A 21,123-nucleotide genomic window follows, 5' to 3' on the forward strand; every position below is an offset into this window, starting at 1 on the left:
ACTGCGCAGCTGCTGCTGGCAGCGCCCCCCAGTGGGCGGCGGGAAGTCAGGGGCGCCAGCGGGAAAGCAAGTGGAGCAGGGGCTCAGGTGGCAGTGACATCCCTTGGCAAAAGACCCCTCCGCAGGGCCTCAGTAAAATTGTCAAGTGTTGACCGGTCCCCGGTGATAAAAAGGTTGGGGACCACTGCTCTAACATATAAAGAGGCATAAAAAGGAGCTGCCACAAAAGCATCTTAAAAAGCAATCTCGTTTTCTCCATATGAGTGAGATTTCTCTCTCTCTCTCTGCTTTCCCAAGTGCCCCTTGATTTCTTTCTAAGAGACTCCTGCCCACCACCAAAATCTGTGTCCTCCTCTTCCTTGACTAGGATCAGGTCTCAATTACGGTAGGCATACCTGGTTAGAAGGACAGCCACATCATGGTGCAGTGCATTGGCATCGCTTTTCGGGTTGATGCTCTTCTGCCATTTACAAAAGCTGGCCAGTGTCTTATCTGCATGATGAACTATCTTCAGTCCTTGCTAAAGAGTGGGAAGGAAAACAGCATAACAAAGGCAGACTAAATGGCCAACTTAAGTGAAATTATTGAGCTGTAACCAATAATACCTTTGCTTGAAGCAAGAAACATCATTGTGATAACTTTCAGGATTCAATAATCAGCTAAGATTAAACCAGTGCTACTGAAGATACAAAAAAAAAGACATATGGGGGACACAGCATATTAAAAAACCACTGGACTTTGAAAAATAGCAAAAATCCTTGTAAACACTAAAGCACAGTTTGATTTCTCCTTTGGGTTTTTTACTTTGAAACTGCTTTGAAACATGATAGTTATTAATGCTTTGAGAACAGTCAGGCCGATTTGGAAACAGCCCCTGGGCACTCAGCCCAAGCACTGGTCTCATCAAACATCCCCAAAGAAATTTCCTCTGCCCATATAAAGAGCAATTTTGTACTTCTTCTTCGTCATTACAGGGCAACAAATGAATCAATAGAATTATAGAATAATAGAGTTGGAAGGGACCTCCTGGATCATCAAGTCCAACCCCCTGCACTATGCAGGACACTCATAACCCAATCGCTCATCCACTGTAACCTGGCACCCCCTTGAACCTTCACAGAATCAGCCTCTCTGTCAGATGGCTATCCAGCCTCTGTTTAAAAATTTCCAAAGATGGAGAACCCACCACCTCCTGAGGAAGCCTGTCCCACTGAGAAACCGCTCTGTCAGGAACTTCTTCCGATTGTTTAGACAGAATTTCTTTTGAATTAATTCTATTCCTTTGGTTCTGGTCCATCCCTCCGGGGCAAGAGAGAACATACGGTATGTAACTCCATGTAAGAAAAGGTGGGCATTTAACCTGAAGCAGAGGTTGGGCAAAGATTGACAGCGGAACCGGGATTTCATTTGCTACTATGTACGTCTTAGCAAAAGGGACATATTAAAAAAAGGATATCGCAGAACTGGGAAAAGGGGACGAGATGGCAAGGAACATGGTTAGGGGCTTGGAGTGCCTTCCTGGGAGGAAAAGCAAAATAGAAAAATATAACTGAAGAGGGACTTGATGGACAGCAGATATGCATGCGACAAGCACAAGCTCAGGATGGACAAAAGGAAATACACTATACAGAGAGTGATTAAAATGTCCAATTTGCTGCCAGAGGATATAGTGATTGCCATTGGAATTAAGACTTTTAAAAGGGGATTAGATAGATTCATGGAGGATAAATCAGTGGCTACTAGCCATGGTGACTGAGGGGAACCTCCACATTCGGAGGAACTAATCCTCTGAATCCCAGAGCCAGGGGTCATCAGGGGAAAGCATTGGCCTCTATGCCCTGTTGTTACCCCTCCAGAGGAACTGGTTGACCACTGTGTGAGACAGGATGCTGGACTAGAGGGACCAATGGTCTGATCCAGCAGAACTCTTCTCATGTTTCTATCAAGAGGAAGCCTCGGCCTCAATGTCCTGTTGTTGGCCCTCCAGAGGGACTGGTTGGCCGCTGTGTGAGACAGGAGGCTGGACTAGTTGAACCACTGGTCTGATCCAGCAAGGCTCTTCTGATGTTCTTAATTCTTGTGCTTGATGGTTTGTGATGAATATTAGACACTGTTTTGGGCTGGGAAGACAGCACAGAGGCAAGGAATCCTCTCCACATGCAGTGATCCCAAGCCAAATTGGGCCCATACAAATTTGTAAAATAGAGAATTCCCTTCCCATTGCCTGGAGCACTACAGCTGAATCCCAAGTAAACCTGTAGGCCACAGTGTCGACTCAGAAGCAAGCCCCCTTCTGCATTGGATTCTCAGTAGAATTGCATCCCCACAAGAAAAAGCCCACTATTATTATTATTATTATTATTATTATTATTATTATTATTATTATTAGTAGTAGTAGTAGTAGTAGTAGTAGTAGTAGTAGTATTTGTTCAATTTATTTCCCGCCACTCCCTACAGGCCCGTGGCGGGTAACAAGAGTCTTAAAATCCCCCGTTAAAACCCCCGTTAAAAGACTATAAAAATACCCAACACGGCGGAAAATACCACTCCCCCCTTATCCGAACAAGGGCATTGGGGGATAGAGGGTAATGATGACTACTTCAAACCCCCAGGGGGGCAATGTTCAGAAGAATTTCGCCTTTTGCATTGGCCTCTCTTTCTCCTGCATTCTTCCATCTGTTCCTTTTTAATTGCTTCTTCTTCCTTCCAGGTTTGTAGATTCTCTTTTGGCATATGTGAATAAGTACTGGATGGTTAGCTCTCATTTCCTCGGGGCGGTGGGAGGTGGTCTTTCCTGATTTTTACACAGTAGCAAGCCAAAAATCATTGCTCATCAGTTTTGTTTACAATCATAACGGCACCATTGTGACATAGTGATCAAGACTGATTTTTTTTTATTTTAAAAAATCAGCAGGTTTGGCTAACTACAGGGCCCAGTGGTAATCAGAGCACCTGCATAGCTGCAGGAGAGAACAGGAAGCAATTAAGTAAACTAGAAGGGGAAGAAAGAGACGCCCTGTTGCAGGAGTGGCTAAATTGGCTTTCCAGAAGTCCATGAACTACAGTCCCCATGAGCCCCTGCCAGCTGGCAGGGGCTCATGGGGACTGCAGTCCATGGACCTCTGGAGACCCACAGCTTGGCCATCCATGCGGGAGTAGCACTAAATTGCCCTTTACCAGTTCTTACAGGACAGACTGGCACTGTAGCTACATTTTAAGTTTAAAGATTACCACAAAGAGGTCTGGGGGGAGGGATTAGAAATGAGGGAGGGAAAAACCCTGGAACACAACAAGTTAACTATGATGTTATCAGGTTTGTCCATACAAAAGGAAATAACAGATTATGACAATCCCAGTCTAGATGGTTACTGTGGCACCAGTCAGAACATACAAAGGGAATCTCTTGAGTTTTAAATGGGCAGCCTTCATCCAGCTTCTGTCATGGCTCCGAGAAACATAATAAAATGTGCAGTTTTAGATTGGAGTTTCATTTGTCTTTTATGACAGGCCAGTTCAGACCAGAGAGCTCTGAGGTGAAAGCAAAATCGTCTGTCTAAAATGTTATTCATCAAAATAGTAATTGTCCGGCTGAAAATCCAGTTCTAATCTTGTATTCATCTCATATTTAAACTACAGCATGGAAATATGACCTTGAAGAATCCAGTTCAGTTCCCCAGACACATAACAATGATTCAAGAAAAGGATTTTATGGCTACAAAACCATTAAGGAGAAAGAGGCCCATATTCCTATTGGATTCCTGAGGCTGCAGTCCTAAAATCACTGTATTTATTTGATTTATTATTGAACTTTTATATTGCCACCCCCGGACCCACCAGCTCGTGGTGGTTCCCAATATAATAATAACACACTAAAAACCCATAAGACGACAAACCCTACCAGCTTGTCAACAACTACAAAATACAATGCAACAATTAAACAACATAACATAGATGGTGGCAATTACTTTTTAAAGACCCCATCCCTCAACTTATCTATTCCCAGTTGTGCTATTAGATGCAAATCGAAGGGGGTGATGGTCAGCCCCCCGGGGGGTTCAGATTTCACAAGGATGGGGAAGGACCCATTCTTATTAACCTGGGTATTAGCCCGGCCTCAACCAAAAGCCTGGCGGAAGAGCTCCATCTTGCAGGTCCTGCGGAACCCAGAGAGCTCCAACAGGGCCCTCAGGTTGTCCAGGAGCTTGTTCCACCAGGTGGGGGCCAGGACTCAAAAGGCCCTGGCACTGGTCGAGGCTAGGCATGCTTCCCAGGGGCCTGGGGCCACCAGCAGATTCATACCCACAGAGCAAAGAGACCTGCAGGGGGGCACAAGGAAAGCGGTCCTGCAGGTAGGTAGAACACAGGCCCCCATCATCCTTCTCTAAACTATGTCTGGCCCATCATCAAACAACCCCATAAAAGAGACCCTGGAATCTTACCTCCTCTTCCTCAAGGAGAATAAGGCGGACCAGCACAATGTGGATGGCATTTCCAATGCTCGGATCATGGAACAAGCCTGACACCTGGGCCAAAAGCCAGACAATAGGAAGTTAATGGATTCGTCAACAGCAAGGCTCCAGACAATGATGGTGATGAGGATCTCTTGCGCCAAAAGACTAGGTGACCCTTTGCCCCGTTACAGAAAGGATAGGTCTTTGCCTAATGGAACGCCCAGTCTAAGTTTAGACCGGGGAAGGAGACCAGAACAAAGGGAGGGAAGGACAGAGGGAGGAGGCAAGGAATGGGTAACAAACCAAGAAAAAAAGAAGAGCTGGGCTTTTGGTATCCTGAGTTTTACTGCTCAAAGAAGTCTCCAAGGAGGAACAACCCCTCCTCACCCCACAACAGACACCCTGTGAGGGAGCTCTAAGAGAACTGCTCTGTACAAACAGCTCTAACTGTGACTGGCCCAAGGTCATCTGGTTGCCTGTATGTGGAGGAGGAGTGGGGAATCAAACCCAGTTCTGCAGATCAGAGGCCACCGCTCTTAACTGCCACACCATGTTGGCTCTCTTTTGTGACATCTCTTTGCGAGGAGGAATGCAAGTGAAATGATGAAGGACGAATAAGAGCAAATCCAGTTTTAACTGAGGGATGAAGAGGCCAATCCAAATTAAGTCATTAGTAGCATGGGGTAAAAGCATTCTTGGGTCTGCGGGAAGACTGCAATGGAATTTTCCCTATTCTTCCTGCCTTGGCTCTCCAGACGTCCATGGACTACAATTCCCATGAGCCCCTACTGGCATGATGGCAGGGGCTCATGGGAATTGTAGTCCACTGACATCTGGAGACCCGCAGTTTGGCTACCCGTGCTCTGTCAACCCTAAAATGAGGAACCATTCGGCCTCAATTATTTTTGCCTCCCCTCCTCTCCTCTTTCATACCTTGTCCTAAATTGAGGCCTGTTTTGCATATAAATGGCCTAAAAGGCTGTTAAAAGTGTACCATAAAAATTATTTTAAATTGCCATTATAACATTGAAATAATGGCACAAAAGAAACGAATGAATGAGTGAGAATGTAGTGGGATGAAAATGCTCACAACAAATATGTATGAAAATTAAAAGAAATGAAATGAAAATGGCACATTTGTACATCCTTCCGAGGTCGGTAAAATGAGTACCCAGCTTAGTGGGGGGTAAACAGTAATGACTGGGGAAGGCACTGGCAAACCACCCCGTATTGAGTCTGCCATGAAAACGCTAGAGGGCGTCACCCCAAGGGTCAGACATGACCCGGTGCTTGCACAGGGGATACCTTTACCTTTAATCATAGGTATCTTCCATTATATCTGGATGTAAATTTGTCCCATAGAGGTCTTCATCACTCAGAGTAGAGGAGGAGAAGAACTGGAAGATCAGCTCCTTTATTAAAAATCCTCTCTGGGAGCTTTAATTGAATCACAGAATCATAGAGTCGGAAGGGGCCACACAGGCCATCTAGTCCAACCCCCTGCTCAACACAGGATCAGCCCTAAGCATCCTAAAGCATCCAAGAAAAGTGTGTATCCAACCTTTGCTTGAAGACTGCCAGTGAAGGGGAGTTCACCACCTCCTTAGGCAGCCTATTCCACTGCTGAACTACTCTGACTGAATTTTTTCCCCCTGATATCTAGCCTATATCGTTGTCCTTGTAGTTTAAACCCATTACTGCGTATCCTTTCCTCTGCAGCCAACGGAAACAGCATCCTGCCCTCCTCCAAATGACAACCTTTCAAATGCTGAAAGAGGGCTATCATGTCCCCTCTCAACCTCCTTTTCTCCAGGCTGAACATTCCCAAGTCCCTCAACCTATCTGTTCCTCAACCTATCCAATGGGGAGCATTCAGAAATGTAAGGTCTTTAATTTTAAACTTGTATGCATTTTAGATGTTGTTACTCTCCCTGAGCAACATGGAGAGCCAGGTTAAAAATAAAAAGGTATTATTATTTTATCCTTCCTCTCCCCCCTTCCCCGATTCCTACTTCCTAGTGATATTCTGTTCTAGTGAAGTTACAATATTTTAAACTACTGTTATTGACTACTGCTTGCTGACAGCTGCTTAAAATATTGCTTTAATGCTTTTGGAAATGTCTTTAGCATTATTGATAATCTATGCATTTTATTGTCATGGTTGATGTACATTTTTATTATGCAATTTTCTGCTGTGAAATGTTTTTTTCTTGCTATCTGTTTTATCTGCCGCAATGCTGTATTAAAATAAATTTGATTTGATGTACATTGTTGTTCATTGCCCCAAGAAGGTGAGGCCGGGATGGGTGGTATACACATTGATAAATAAATAAATAAAATACGTAGATAAAATTGAAAGGGTACAGAGGAGAGTGACGAAGATGGTCTGGGGCCAAGGGACCAAGCCCTATGAAGATAGGTTGAGGGATTTGGGACAGTTCAGCCTGGAGAAAACGAGGTTGAGAGGGGACATGATAGCCCTTTTTAAGTATTTGAAAGGTTGTCACTTGGAGGAGGGCAGGATGCTGTTTCTGCTGGCTGCAGAGGAGAGGACATGCAGTAATGGGTTTAAACTTCAAGTACAACGATATAGGCTAGATATCAGGAAAAAAATTTTCACAGTCAGAGTAGTTCAGCAGTGGAATAGGCTGCCTAAGGAGGTGGTGAACTCCCCCTCACTGGCAGTCTTCAAGCAAAGGTTGGATACACACTTTTCTTGGATGCTTTAGGATGTTTTGGGCTGATCCTGTGTTGAGCAGGGGGTTGGACTAGATGGCCTGTATGGCCCTTCCAACGCTATGATTCTATTCTATGAAATAAATATTAATGAATGAAGGGGGCACAAAGACATATCTGCTAGTTAACTAATGCAACTTAGGTGACACTGTAAGCTAAGGGTTCCCAATATTTCTAAGCCAATGGGTGTTTCATAATTCTTCCATGGGAGCCAGTCCCAAAATGCTGGTAGGCTGCAATGGGTGTTTCCTCAAGACACAATGGGTATTTCCTCAGAATGGGTGTTTCCTCAAGACACAAAGGTCTTCTGAAGCATCCAACGAGGTAGAAGAAGGCCAAGGCCAGCTCTTTGCTTTGGAGAAGAGATGCTGTTGAGTGGAGAACCTAGACGTGTCTGGAAATAAGCACTGCTTTTTTTTTTAAACTAAAATTCCTTTGGGGAGGATTGTTGTTGTTGTTGTTGTTGTTGTTGTTATTGCTTGCATTTGATTAATGCAGGATTCACGTTACATTCTGCAGACGAAGTTCTGCAGAGGGCAGTGTAGTCAAATGAATATACTGTCTGCCTTAAGGGAGAAGGGGAGGGGACATTCATAAATGCATTTTGCCAGCTCTAGAATTGACCCAAGTATAGTTCAGTTTTAAACCGAAAAGAACCATTTTGGAATTTTACTGAAAGGAAACACTTTGGAATCTTTAACCAGGAGTTCCTGAGGTTTTGCTGGCATTCATCTATTGCCATTGGCAAGGGATCAATTACTTTACCTATTGTCAGTGTTTGTCAGAGAGGTACTTCAGGTCAACAGTTCATCTGACTCTAGCCCTGAGATGGATAGATTAGGGCTCATGGGATCTCAAAACAAGCCTCCAGGAATTTTTCATCCAGCAATTTGTCAAGAACATCAGTTCACTGGACTATAGCATCAGCCTACTATTTGAAAAACAGTTCAACCACTTGAGAGCAGAGAGCCAAGCTGTAGCCATAAACAGCAACTACATGAGACAGAGGGTCACATCTTGATCTATGTCTACTGTTGCACTGCTCAGTATGAAACCTGAGCTGAAAATTTTGCTCATTCTTGCTCTACTTCAGCCTTTCTCAACTTTCTTTACCGTTGAGAAAGCTCTGAAACATTCTTCAGGCTTCAAGGAACCTCAGAAGTGGCGCCATCTTGCAGAATATGGTCGTGAGTCATTGCTGTAAACACACCCACTTGGAGCCCTCCCCTTCCCCTCCCCTCCTGAGCCATCATTGGTCATTTTGGGAAGGGTGGGCAGGTCAACATGACCATATATGGTCATATCACCCTGGTTGAGAAAACCTGTCCAGGACAATTTGTCTGATAGGCCAACGAGGCATTTCTGCCAGGTTCTAACCAAAAGCCCTATGAAGCCCAAAGAAGATAGGTTGAGGGACTTGAGAATGTTCAGCCTGGAGAAAAAGAGGTTGAGAGGGGACATGATAGCCCTCTTTAAGTATTTGAAAGGTTGTCACTTGGAGGAGGGCAGGATCCTGTTCCCATTGGCTGCAGAGGGAAGGACACGCAGTAATGGGTTTAAACTACAAGTACAACGATATAGGCTAGATATCAGGAAAAAGTTTTTCACAGTCAGAGTAGTTCAGCCCTGGAATAGGCTGCCTAAGGAGGTGGTGAGCTCCCCCTCACTGGCAGTCTTCAAGCAAAAATTGGATGCACACTTTTCTTGGATGCTTTAGGATGCTCTGGGCTGATCCTGCGTTGAGCAGGGGGTTGGACTAGATGGCCTGTATGGCCCCTTCCAACTCTATGATTCTACATTGAGAGCATATGCTCTGAGGCTGAGCTATATTTCCTCCTTAAAACTGTGGGGAAACATAATATATCCAGTAATGTGTACTCGGTGAAGAGAGCTCTGGGTTGTCAAAATTTCGGACGCAGTATATTTGTTATCCTTTACAATGCCTCGAGGCGCTGTTAGTCTGAGTACACACCATGTTTATGATCGTGAGAATATATGATTCCACATTCTCACTTCCGTGGTATTCAATCATCTTGCTGTCAGCAACCACCAGAGTCTCCACCCATCTTTCTTTGCTGATAGAGCGCCGGGAGGTTGATTTCATCGTGAAGCGGTTTCTTTCCCACTTCTCCCTTTGAAGCTCTTGCTGTCCGAAGAAGCTTAAAGTTTCTGAAACAGAAAACAAGAGAGATCATTCGTCTTTATTCCCTGCTATTATGGGTCCTGCTATTTGACGATGTCAAGTGGAATAGCCTTCTGTGTCTAGATTATTCTATAGCCTGGGGAACAATAGGTTTTCTTTAATGGTCAGTAATGAACCCTCACAGAATTTTTTCCCCTAAAAGCCCATCCTCGGAGGCAATTGGAGTCACGCTCAGGATGGGATGATATATCGCAGATGGGCTCTTTGACTTTTGTCTCACAATTTTTCCCAGCTGAGAATTGTTACCACAAGATACTTTTGCCCTTACTGAGATAAATGCCTGTAGGTTTTCTCCAGCTGAGGTAAAAGTGGTTTCAGAGTGGCCATTGTTGGTGGGGGAAAGGCATGAGGGAAAACAGTACAGGGCCTTCGCCTCCCGCTTGACAGTAGGGTGGCCAGCTCTGGATTAAGAAATACCTTGAGACTTTTTTTGAGGGAGGGGGAGCCAGCAATAGGTGGGATTTGGGGCAAGGAAGCACTTCGGTGGAGTCCCCCTTCAAAGCAGCCATTTTGTCCAGGGGGACTGATCCCTGTTGCCTGGAGATATGCTGTAGAACCAGTGGATCCCCAGGTCCCACGTGGATACCGGCACACCTCCTTGCCATTCTGAACTTTCACAGTAGCTCCCACTGCTATATTTTAAAACAACACTGGGGGGAAAAATTCTGTCATGGTCACAGGGTGGAAGCTGAAGAGACCAGAATTGCTTCACTGGCATGAAGCTGGGGGCTGGAGGCGGTGGAAGGACGCTCTGGTTGCCCTGAAGACTAAAGATGTATCCAGACAGATCCCAGATTCCCGGGAGTCTATTTGCTTCCCACCAGCTTCCCAGCAACTTTCCCCAGCCCCCACAGTGGAGCTGCCCAAGAACTTCCCACCACTTAGGAAAGGAGAAAGCATGAATGATGTTTTCGTCCTCTGCATGAGGCAAGTTTCTCCTTCTAGAAATTGCTGCTCTGCAAGGCACAGTCAGATGTCAGTGGAATAGGCTGCCTAAGGAGGTGGTGAGCTCCCCCTCACGGGCAGTCTTCAAGCAAAGGTTGGATACACACTTTTCTTGGATGCTTTAGGATGCTCTGGGCTGATCCTGCGTTGAGCAGGGGGTTGGACTAGATGGCCTGCATGGCCCCTTCCAACTCTATGATTCTATGATTCTATGATTCTATGTCACTGAACAGAATATACAGTCCCCCTGCATACAAAATCTGCCCAAAATCTGCATAAACTTGAAATTGGTATGTTTATTTAAATTCAGACACTGGGTAGTTTTATTGACATTGTAGCATACAGGTGGGCACCAGCTTGGTGTAGTGGTTAGGAGTGCGGACTTCTAATCTGGTGAGCTGGGTTTGATTCCCTGCTTCCCCACACGCAGCCAGCTGGGTGACCTTGGGCTCACCACAACACTGATAGAGCTGTCCTGACCGAGCAGTAATATCAGGGCTCTCTCAGCCTCACAGGGTGTTGTTGTGGGGAGAGGAAAGGGAAGGCCACCCTATTCTCTGGCATCTCTCTCAAGGATTCTGTCTGAGAGCATATGCAAAGTGCAGACTCTGGATGCTGACTTTCCAAATAAAGACTTTGACTTAAAGCTTCACCCTGGCGCCCAAGAATGATGTCTTTGGTTTGAGTTCGCTGGGTCTCAACTGCTTGGTTCCTGACATTCAAGCAGTGGCTGGATGGATACTATGGATGCTTGAGGCTGATCCTGGCGTGAGCAGGGGGTTGGACTAGATGGCCTGTCTGGCCCCTTCCACCTCCATGATTCTATGATTCTTCCATCCTGTAATATCACTTTTTGAAACCTGAGATCTGCATGTCTGGAGTCAAGCATTGGAGCAGAGAGAGAAAAAGGAGTTTAGTGAGCAGCCGAGAGAGAGCAGAGGACAAGTCAATGGCATGTCGGAGCTGTCAGCTGTTGGTAGTCAATAGAGAAATGCAAGGCAATTACGGAGAGGCAATGAATTATTGCTCCAACAATGGCTAGTAATCGTCCTTGTTTCCCTTCTGCTCAAGCAAATAGCCAGAGGAGCCAGCCCAATTTCTTCCCTGCCCATTATCTCCAGCTGGCGGAAGGAAACCAGGTCAAAAGATTGACCCAGTGTTCGCTATGTTCTTTCAGCATAAAACTCATCACCTGCGTACTTAAAATAGGCTGGGTTCCCTTCCCTCCTACTAGTAATTGTTTATGTGTCTAAGGTATGTGTCCCTTCCTTTGTACATCCCACACATTTCTGTCTTGCTTGACAATAGTCCCTTCTTTGCTTTTCACAGACCATTAAAATAGCAACGCAATTCTGAGCCGGTATGGTATAGTGCAGGGGTAGTCAAACTGCGGCCCTCCAGATGTCCATGGACTGCAATTCCCAGGAGCCCCTGGCAGCGAATGCTGGCAGGGGCTCCTGGGAATTGTAGTCCACGGACATCTGGAGGGCCGCAGTTTGACTACCCCTGGTATAGTGGTTAGGAGATATGGATTCTAATCTGGCGAGTCGGGTTTGATTCCCTGCTCCTCCACATGCAACCCACTGGGCGACTTTGGACTCATCATAGCCCAGATAGTGCTGTTCTGACCAAGCAGTCCTGTCAGGGCTCTCTCAGCTCCACCTCCCTCACAGGGTCTCTGTTGTGGGGAGGGGAAAGGAAGGCAACGATAAGCCGCTGGGAGACTCCTTCAGGCAGTGAAAAGCAGGATTTAAAAACCAACTCCTCCTTCCTCGTTTTAGTGGACAAACAGGATCGCGTTGTTCTTTTTCTGCAGGGAGATTTCTTGTTTCTCTCGTAGTGCTCTTATTGGGTTCCTTTTAAAGCTAGCCAGTAAAATAGGGGATGTTGTCCCATGAGTGAGCAGCCTCAAATCCCAAACAGATGCACACATGTCACTCAGGTTCTGTATCAGCAGAATGGGAACGTGGTTTCCCTTCCAGGGCTGATGCGAGAAGAAAAACATCTTAAAAAGCAGCACAACAACAGTGCAATCCTAAACAGAGTTACACCTTTCTAGTTCCATGGAAGCCAATGGGCTTAGAAGGGTATAACACTGCCTAGGATGGCACTGTAGCCCTGCTTCTAGGCTCTTGGCAAAATAGTCTATGACTACTATCAAACCATTTCCCTTGAAGCAGCGCCAACAAAACTCTTGGGTATGCCATGTAGGAGGTGCTTTGATGACTACTACCGTTGGCTTTGTTGCTCGAGTGATGCGCCAAATGCTAAATCTGGGGGCGTCCAGAGCTTCTAGCATCCCAGACTGCCGCCTCTGGGCCACATGGCCATCACTAAGGCAACATTTGGAGTGGTCTGTCCTGGGTCTCTTAGTCCAGGTTTGGGATAATTTTCAGAACCACAGATATTTCAGTCTCTTGCCCAATGCTTCAGTGTTTCCAAGACCAAATGTTAGAACTGCCTCAGGTCGAAGTTTTGGGATTTTGCACCAAGAAACACTGAGCTGAAAAGGACTGTGAGAACAGCCAAGTCTTCCAAATTGCAGAGAGCTTAAGGCTTCTTTGCAGAAAACCGTTGGGTATGTGGAAGTTATAGTAGACAGACATTGTGGAATCTGGTATATCCTGCTGACCCTCCAGCATACCATTCCTGATGATACTTTGGGACTTCCAGCTGTTGATATTTATGATTCCCTCATCAAGAACAACTTTTTGCATTTCGGGGACATTGTGTATCTTCACGTCAACCCCATTGCCACTTGGCTCCACAGAATGCCCATAAATTTATAGCATCTCAGACCAGACTACAGTGTGGTGTAGTGGTTAGGAGGGGTGTCTTCTAATTTGGCAAGATGAGTTTGATTCCCCGCTCCTCCTCTACATGCAGCCAGGGAGGGCTGTCTTCTAATCTGGCAAAATGAGTTTGATTCCCCGCTCCTCCTCTACATGCAGCCAGCTGGGTGACCTTGGGCTCATCACACCCCTGATAAAGCTGTTCTGGTGGAGCAGTAATACCAGGGCTCTCTCAGTCTCACCTCCCTCACAGGGTGTCTGTTGTGGGGAGAGGAAAGGGAAGGAGAATGCAAGCTGGTTTGAGACTCCTTTGGGTAGAGAAAAGCGGCATATAAGAACCAACTCTTCTTCTTCTGGTAGAGAAAAGCGGTATATAAGAGCCAATTCTTCAGTAATATCAGGGCTCTCTCAGCCTCACCTCCCTCACAGGGTGTCTGTTGTGGGGAGAGGAAAGGGAAGGCAAATGTAGGCCGCTTTGAGACTCCTTTGGGTAGAGAAAAGCGGCATATAAGAACCAACTCTTCTTCTTCTGGTAGAGAAAAGCGGTATATAAGAGCCAACTCTTCTTCAGTAATATCAGGGCTCTCTCAGTCTCACCTCCCTCACAGGGTGTCTGTTGTGGGGAGAGGAAAGGGAAGGCAAATGTAGGCCGCTTTGAGACTCCTTTGGGTAGAGAAAAGCGGCATATAAGAACCAACTCTTCTTCTTCTTCTGGTAGAGAAAAGCGGTATATAAGAGCCAACTCTTCTTCAGTAATATCAGGGCTCTCTCAGCCTCACCTCCCTCACAGGGTATCTGTTGTGTGGAGAGGAAACAGAAGGCGAATGTAAGCCACTTTGAGACTTCTTCTGATATAGAAAAGTGACATATAAGAACCAAATCCTTCTTCTTCAGTAACATCAGGGCTCTCTCAGCCTCACCTCCCTCACAGGGTGTCTGTTGTGGGGAGAGGAAAGGGAAGGAGAATGCAAGCTGCTTTGAGACTCCTTTGGGCACTGAAACATGGGCTATAAAAACCAACTTTTCTTCTTCTATTACTTGAGATTCACTAACCATATTTTTAATTACCTGAATTATGGTGAGGAGAACTTCAAACTATAGAGATTACAGAGATAGATTCCTAGAGCAGATCAACATTACTCCCAAGTTTTGCCCGGAAATGACTCTAACGCATAACACTTCCATCTTCATAACCTGAAAACATTACTCTGGAAATCTGCTGGGGAAAGAAAGGGTGGGAATGACCATGATGTCTTACATCTAAAAGACAGAATTAAGCACTGGAGCACCACACAACATACAGAATGAAGTTGACTCACTGAACAACAGAAAGGGTTTTTTTTTTTTAAACCACCAACTGATGGGGCAGACTGGTCACAAGCTCATATTTTTTACTTTTTTGGGGGGGGAAAGATTCCAGATTGACTGGCTGTTTTGTTTTCACAGAAAACCATTTCTCTTTTGTATAGCACACAAAAGTCAGCGCAGCAGTTCCGTGACTAGCTTCCTTCCCGTTCCCTCTTTGTGGGAGCAGTCATTAAAAACTCACTTCAATAAGGGGGAAATGCTGCCGGCAGTCAGCAGCTTTCTCCTCAGGAAAATGATGGGCAATTAAAACGACAACGATTACAAGGAAGGATTTTTAAAAAAACAACAACCACTATTCATTAGTACATGCTATTAATTATTCAAGCAACGTCAGTCCCTCAACACGGAACAGAATTTCCATGGGCCATCAGATGGAGCATTAAGTCCCAAATGCTTCCAGTTCATTATCTCAAATAATGATTAGTGTTATTGGCCTCCAGGTGCGCCCTAAAGAATTAAAGATGATCTCCAGACAACAGAGATCAGTTCTCCTGGAGGAAATGGCTGCTTTGAAGGGTGAACACCATGGAATTATACCCTATCAAGGTCCCTCCCACTCCTCAAACCCCACCCTCCCCAGGTGACATCTCCAAATCACCAGGTATTTCCTCTCCCAGAGTTGGCAACTCTATGGGGCAGGTGAACATACCCCATTGTTATCAGCTCAGCACTCTTAATGTGATTGGTGGCAAGTGTCAGGGCTTCAGTCAGAGGTTTTTCTCAGTCCCACTTCTTTCTGTCCTTTTAAGAGATCAGGAATTCGACCCAGGATGTCCGGTATGGAGAACATGAGGGACATGCCTTGAAACGCTAGAACGGGGTGCAGGGAAAGATGGAAACGTCATAGCCAGGGGTAGTCAAACTGCAGCCCTCCAGATGTCCATGTACTACAATTCCCACAAGCCCCTGCCAGCGAATGCTGGCAGGGGCTCGTGGGAATTGTAGTCCATGGACATCTGGAGGGCCGCAGTTTGACTACCCCTAGTCATAGCTAACTCAAGCCAAGCTAGACATGTGAATGGAGTTTCCAGTCTGGGGGCCTTAATTAATTCTTTTTAAATTAGTTTTTGGGTTACACAGGGCCCTGATTCAGGATGGAACTCTAGCATTTGGAGAGGGGATTTTTAAGCCTTCTGCCCATATCCTTTTCCTGATCTCAGACTGCTTGGGGTGCTGCGATTTGCCCACTCAAGATCATATTCACAAATAATGGATAGGGATAGGTATGAACTGGCTCATAGGCAAAGGTTCGTAATGAATGTTGGCCAGTTTGGGGCTCACAAAGTTCATGAACTGAAGAGCTGCTGCAAACTTCCACAAATGTTAGGGCAGTTTGTGGTGATAGGTATAAAGCAGAAAGCGGAAGGTTAGATGATCTGGAGACATTTAAGGCTCTCCTTTCTGATCTTCATGAACAACAGCTGAGTGGCGGGGAGCCAAAAGCCATTTAAACCCCTGTTTTATGTTCCTTGCCATTTTTTTGTGGGGAAACCCCTGCTTTCTCCTCCCCATTGCTTTTGCAGGAATCAGAAAGCATGGGGTTAAATGGCTCGGAGCAGAAATCAGGGGTCACAAAGCAAGATCTGATATGAGCCAGTTCAGTTCATGAACACTAGAACAGGCTCGTATTGATTTGTGATTTGGTCCGTGGTTTGGTCATGAACCATGAACCAAACTGCAAAAATGCAGCTTGTTCCTATCCCTAGCAATATAGGACTGTAGATAGACTTAAAAGGAAGGAAGGAGCGTAGCCCAGATACTTCTGTGAATATCATAGTTTTTTAATCTCTGGAAAGAATCAGCTCTTCAGTGGTTGCCTCAATAAACACCATTATTTTTCAGCCTCATTAGCTTGACATGTAACCTTTTTGTGCTTGTCAGTCAAAATCTGTTTAACTATGAATGTAATTATATTTGCCCTTCTTTGGGAAGTACTTTACACTCAGCAGACAAACAGGCTGTTCACTAGATATAAATAAATTATGAACTGCAATTCATGGAATATAGCAGCAATTCATAGCAGACGACTCCCAGAAAAATGCATCTTTAATCATCCTCATGTAGTCATTTGTTTTAAAGACCCGTGTGCTTAAAGACCAGTGTGCAAACCATTCCAAGTGCTGAAGACACTGCAGCGTACAAGAAGCAAATTGCCATTTGAGTCGATATTCAGAAAAAGAGAGGAGACAAATTTCCATTATTGAGATCAAAGGGATATAGCCTACAGGAACGAGGCTTGGTACACTCAGAGGCAGAACAAAGACTTTACAGTGGAATTTCTCTTTGAAAGGCAAAACAAAGCAGAAAGCAAAATAAATCAGAGTAACACAAGGGGGGGTGGAGCTTGTGCAGAACTATGTGGTGGATTGGACCCTTTGAAGGGAGTAGCACAAGAGAAAGTCACAGAGTAAATTGCGCTGAATGCTGCCCTTTTTCAAACTTGATTTAATTATTTTGCCAAGTGGCAAAATTGGTTGTGGAACAATTCTGCCATCCCATTTCTACTAAGGGTATGCACCTGGCTAATTCAACTACCCCCCCCAAGTATCTTCAAACATATTGGATAGGTATTTTTCAGGTATTAATTCAGCTGTATTCTTTCCTTTTTTGGGGGGGGGCTATCCCAAACGACCAAGTTTGAATAATCCTGATGATATTTTTGGGACCACCATATAAGCACAGTTGAAGTGCATTCAAAGGGCTCTCCGTCCCTTTAAATGCCTTCAGAGTGAACCCTCAGCTTGGAGGAAAATTAAAGGGACTCCAAGCCCTTTAAATGCCTTTGGAGTTCATTCACACCATTGCTTCAACCTGGGGGGGGGAGCATTTAAATTTTAAAGGGACTGAATTCCCTTTGACATTTAAATGTCTTTTCCTCCTCCATCGAAAATAATAGCTAATGGGGGCAGTTTCTTTGAAGTCCCATATAACTAAAGAGCCTGTTGATGCGGGTGAAGGAGGAGAGCGCAAAAGTTGGCTTGAAACTCAACATCAAGAAAACAAAGATCATGGCATCCGGCCCTCTCAATACCTGGCAAATAGATGGGGAAGAAATGGAGATAGTGACAGATTTTATTTTCCTGGGCTCCAAGATCACTGCAGATGGGGACTGCAGCAAAGAAATTAAAAGACGCTTGCTCCTGGGGAGGAAACCTAGGGCAAATCTAAACAGCATCCTAAAAAGCAGAGACATCACCCTGCCAACAAAAGTGCATTTAGTCAAGGCTATGGTATTCCCAGTTGCAATGTATGGCTGTGAAAGTTGGACCATAAGGAAGGCCAAGCGTCAAAGAATTGAGGCTTTTGAACTCTGGTGCTGGAGAAGACTCTTGCGAGTCCCTTGGACTGCAAGGCGAACAAACCAGTCAGTCCTGGAGGAGATCAGCCCTGACTGCTCCTTAGAAGGCCAGATCCTGATGATGAAACTCAAATACTTTGGCCACCTCATGAGAAGGAAGGACTCCCTGGACAAGAGCCTAATGCTGGGAGCGATCGAGGACAAAAGAAGAAGGGGACGACAGAGAATGAGGTGGCTGGATGGAGTCACTGAAGGAGTAGGTGCAAACTTAAATGGACTCCGGGGAATGGTAGAGGACAGGAAGGCCTGGAGGATCATTGTCCATGGGGTCGCGATGGGTCAGACACGACTTCGCAACTAACAACAACAAATAATTGGACCCTCTGGTTCAATCTTTTTCAAACTTGAGGGGGGGGGGTTAGAAGAGGTACTATTTGATGCCTCTACCTCAAAAAACAGCCCCCTCAGAGTCCCAGAAAGATTCTCCATTATAGCCCATGGGAGCCATAGAGTATAATGGTCCCCATAGTCTATAATGGAGCTGGAAAACATTTGCCATTCCTGATTAATCAGGAGTATCAGGGGATATTTCTTTTTAAATATACCTGAAAAATACTCTCTCTCTCTCTCTGTATGTTCACACCCCTAATTTCTACTGAACAGTCTTATATATTTAAAAATAGTTCTCCATCCACTTTTGTTCTTGGCTCCATTCCTGGCCAGCTGTTGTTGACCATGGTTCTTTCTCAGCAAGACTTACAGTTGCGAAAATGGCACATATAAGGTTGGCTATAAAAGCCTGGGGGACAGCCAGCCTACATTATTGGTAAACAAGTTTGGTTTCAGAGTCCTGCCACATTAATCTGCAGTAGGACAGCTAAACTTAAGCCCAATGGCTCCCTCGAGACCAAGAAGTTCTGCTTCAAGAGGCAAAGTGTTCAGATTTCTGACTCTTGAAAGCTCTTACTCTGAAATAACTTGAATTGAATTTGAATCTAACTTTTCAGTCCTGTTGGGAAAGATTTAAGGATATGGTTCACTGTCTCACCGATGACAATGGCGCTTGAGAGAGTTTGGGCCCTTTTACTTTCAGAAGCCATCTCCTGCACCAGCTTACAACCATTTTAAGCCAAACCAGGGACAAAGTTATTACCTTTCGAAAGTCGAACAAGAATTGAGACTAGGAGCACCATAAAGACCAGCCATATTCCCCAAGATATGGGCTTGAGTCAAAGGTATCTAATGAATTGAACTTTTGAGTCACAAAATTTATATCCCAGGCAATTTTGTTTGTCCAGTTAGTTTTCCTGGACTCAAATGTTGTCTTACTACCTTGCAGGAATGGCCAGACTGTGGTTCTCCAGATGCCCATGGACTACAATTCCCATGAGTCCCTGCCACTTCATGGACATCTGGAGAGCCACAGTTCGGCCACCCCTGTACTACAGACTAACACAGCTTCCCACCTGAAATTACCTGTAGAATGTGAGGCTAATGTGTGCTTTGCCTTTGGGCTGGATCCAGGCCTAGAAGTCTTGGTGTTTAGTACAACAAAAATAGAGTCCAATAGCACCTTTAAGACCAGCACAGCTACCCATTTGAATTGGTACTTAGCACTTGAAAGCTCACGCCTTAAATAAATCTTTCTTGGTCTTAAAGGTGCTACTGGACTCTGATTTTACTGTGCTACTTCAGACCAACACAGCTACTCATTTGGTGCTAAAGGTAAAGGTAAAGGTATCCCCTGTGCAAGCACCGAGTCATGTCTGACCCTTGGGGTGACGCTCTCTGGCGTTTTCATGGCAGACTCAATACGGGGTGGTTTGCCAGTGCCTTCCCCAGTCATGACCGTTTACCCCCCAGCAGCAAGCTGGGTACTCATTTTACCGACCTCGGAAGGATGGAAGGCTGAGTCAACCTTGAGCTGGCTGCTGGGATTGAACTCCCAGCCTCATGGGCAGACAGCTTCAGACAGCATGTCTGCTGCCTTACCATTCTGCGCCACAAGAGACTCTGATTTTATTGTGCTACTTCAGACCAACACAGCTACCCATTTGGTGCTTAGTAGTTTGCAAACGGCCGTATGCCAGGCTGCACACGAGCAACAGGGTTTTTCAGGTTTCTTCTTGCACTGCAGCCTTGCCCACCACTCTTGTTGGAGGACAGGGAACTCTTTGGGCCAGCACTTAGTACTTCAGTTATGGGACTCACAGGCTCATGATGTAGTAATGGTCATAGGCATGGATAGCTTCACAAAGGGGAGAAGAGAAATTCCTGGAGGAGATGGCTAAATGGAACCCCCATATTCAGTAATTGTGTGCTCAGCACAATGGCAGGTAGAAGCTTCATTTTCCATGACCCTCTTGTGTGTTTCCCAGAGGCATCTGACTGTCTACCAGGAGAAAAAGGGGGCTGTGTAATTGTGACTCTGACCCAATAGTAAACGATGCTTCCAAAAGTGCAAAATAGTCGTTTATAAGCTATCGCCAAGGCAATCAATCATAAGTAACAGCCAAACAGTGCTGCAAATTTGTATACAATAATAAAACAATATGAGAAATATAATACTAAAACTAGCTCAGGCAGCAGTTCAACGGGCTAGTTCCATCTGAAGTCCAAATGAGGATCTGGTAGGCACTGAAATCCCTCCCCTTCCCGAATATTGCCCTCTTCAAAATCCCACCCCCCCCCCAAAAAAAATCTCCAGGTTATTTCCAATGGGATGTACTCTATTCCAGGGGTAGTCAACCTGTGGTCCTCCAGATGTCCATGGACTACAATTCTCATGAGCCCCTGCCAGCATTTGCTGGCAGGGGCTCATGGGAATTGTAGTTCATGGACATCTGGAGGACCACAGGTTGACTACCCCTGCTCTATTCCACATATGTTGATTTTAAAAGGAACCTCATGATGTTGATAACAGAACCGCCAACGTCAATAATAACTATACGAGGACAGCAACAATAACATTAATCGAAGCTGTCTGACAGAAACAGGTTTAGGAATCAGGACGTCTACATGGAACCCTCTCAGCTTGCCAACAAGAGCCCAAATTCCCTTCTACACTTCAGAAGAGCTACCCAAATCCCTTTTTAATTTAAAAGCGCATTTGGCATCTCGGTTTGAGCCACTCTAATTAATTGTTATTTGATTTGTGTGTGTGTGTGTGTTTTTCGTGTTCTTATGATTCATGTTTCAATTGTTGTTATATCTTGGCAGTCCCCAACAGACCCATTGGGCTGGTTGGCGGGGAATTGAATGCTGGAAATCAGCAGAGAAATACCTTTCTGTTGCACTCATGTGTGGGCCTCTTGCCCCCCTGGGATGTTC

General features: G+C 45.3%; 1 protein-coding gene and 1 long non-coding RNA gene across 4 annotated transcripts in view; one reads left to right on the forward strand and one right to left on the reverse strand.

The window, feature by feature from the left end:
• The window catches only part of LOC143842160 (uncharacterized), a 55,126-nt gene extending 48,491 nt beyond the window's left edge, over positions 1-6,635 (forward strand). For both annotated transcript variants that reach the window (XR_013233005.1, XR_013233006.1), the window contains one exon: positions 6,171-6,635. This is a non-coding gene — a long non-coding RNA (uncharacterized LOC143842160). The remainder of the gene's footprint in view (positions 1-6,170) is intronic.
• Positions 1-21,123, reverse strand: part of ADAMTS12 (ADAM metallopeptidase with thrombospondin type 1 motif 12) — a 164,900-nt gene that overhangs the window by 69,730 nt on the left and 74,047 nt on the right. For both annotated transcript variants that reach the window (XR_013233003.1, XM_077346955.1), the window contains exons 4-6: positions 9,160-9,356; positions 4,440-4,523; positions 396-520 (exon numbers count right to left, since the gene is read on the reverse strand). Coding sequence is in view for 1 of the 2 variants with exons in the window: in XM_077346955.1 (XP_077203070.1) it covers positions 396-520; positions 4,440-4,523; positions 9,160-9,356 (406 nt within the window). In the remaining variant the exon portion in view is untranslated. The remainder of the gene's footprint in view (positions 1-395; positions 521-4,439; positions 4,524-9,159; positions 9,357-21,123) is intronic.

Source organism: Paroedura picta, chromosome 7 (assembly GCF_049243985.1).
Source record: "Paroedura picta isolate Pp20150507F chromosome 7, Ppicta_v3.0, whole genome shotgun sequence".
Classification (NCBI taxonomy): domain Eukaryota; kingdom Metazoa; phylum Chordata; class Lepidosauria; order Squamata; family Gekkonidae; genus Paroedura; species Paroedura picta.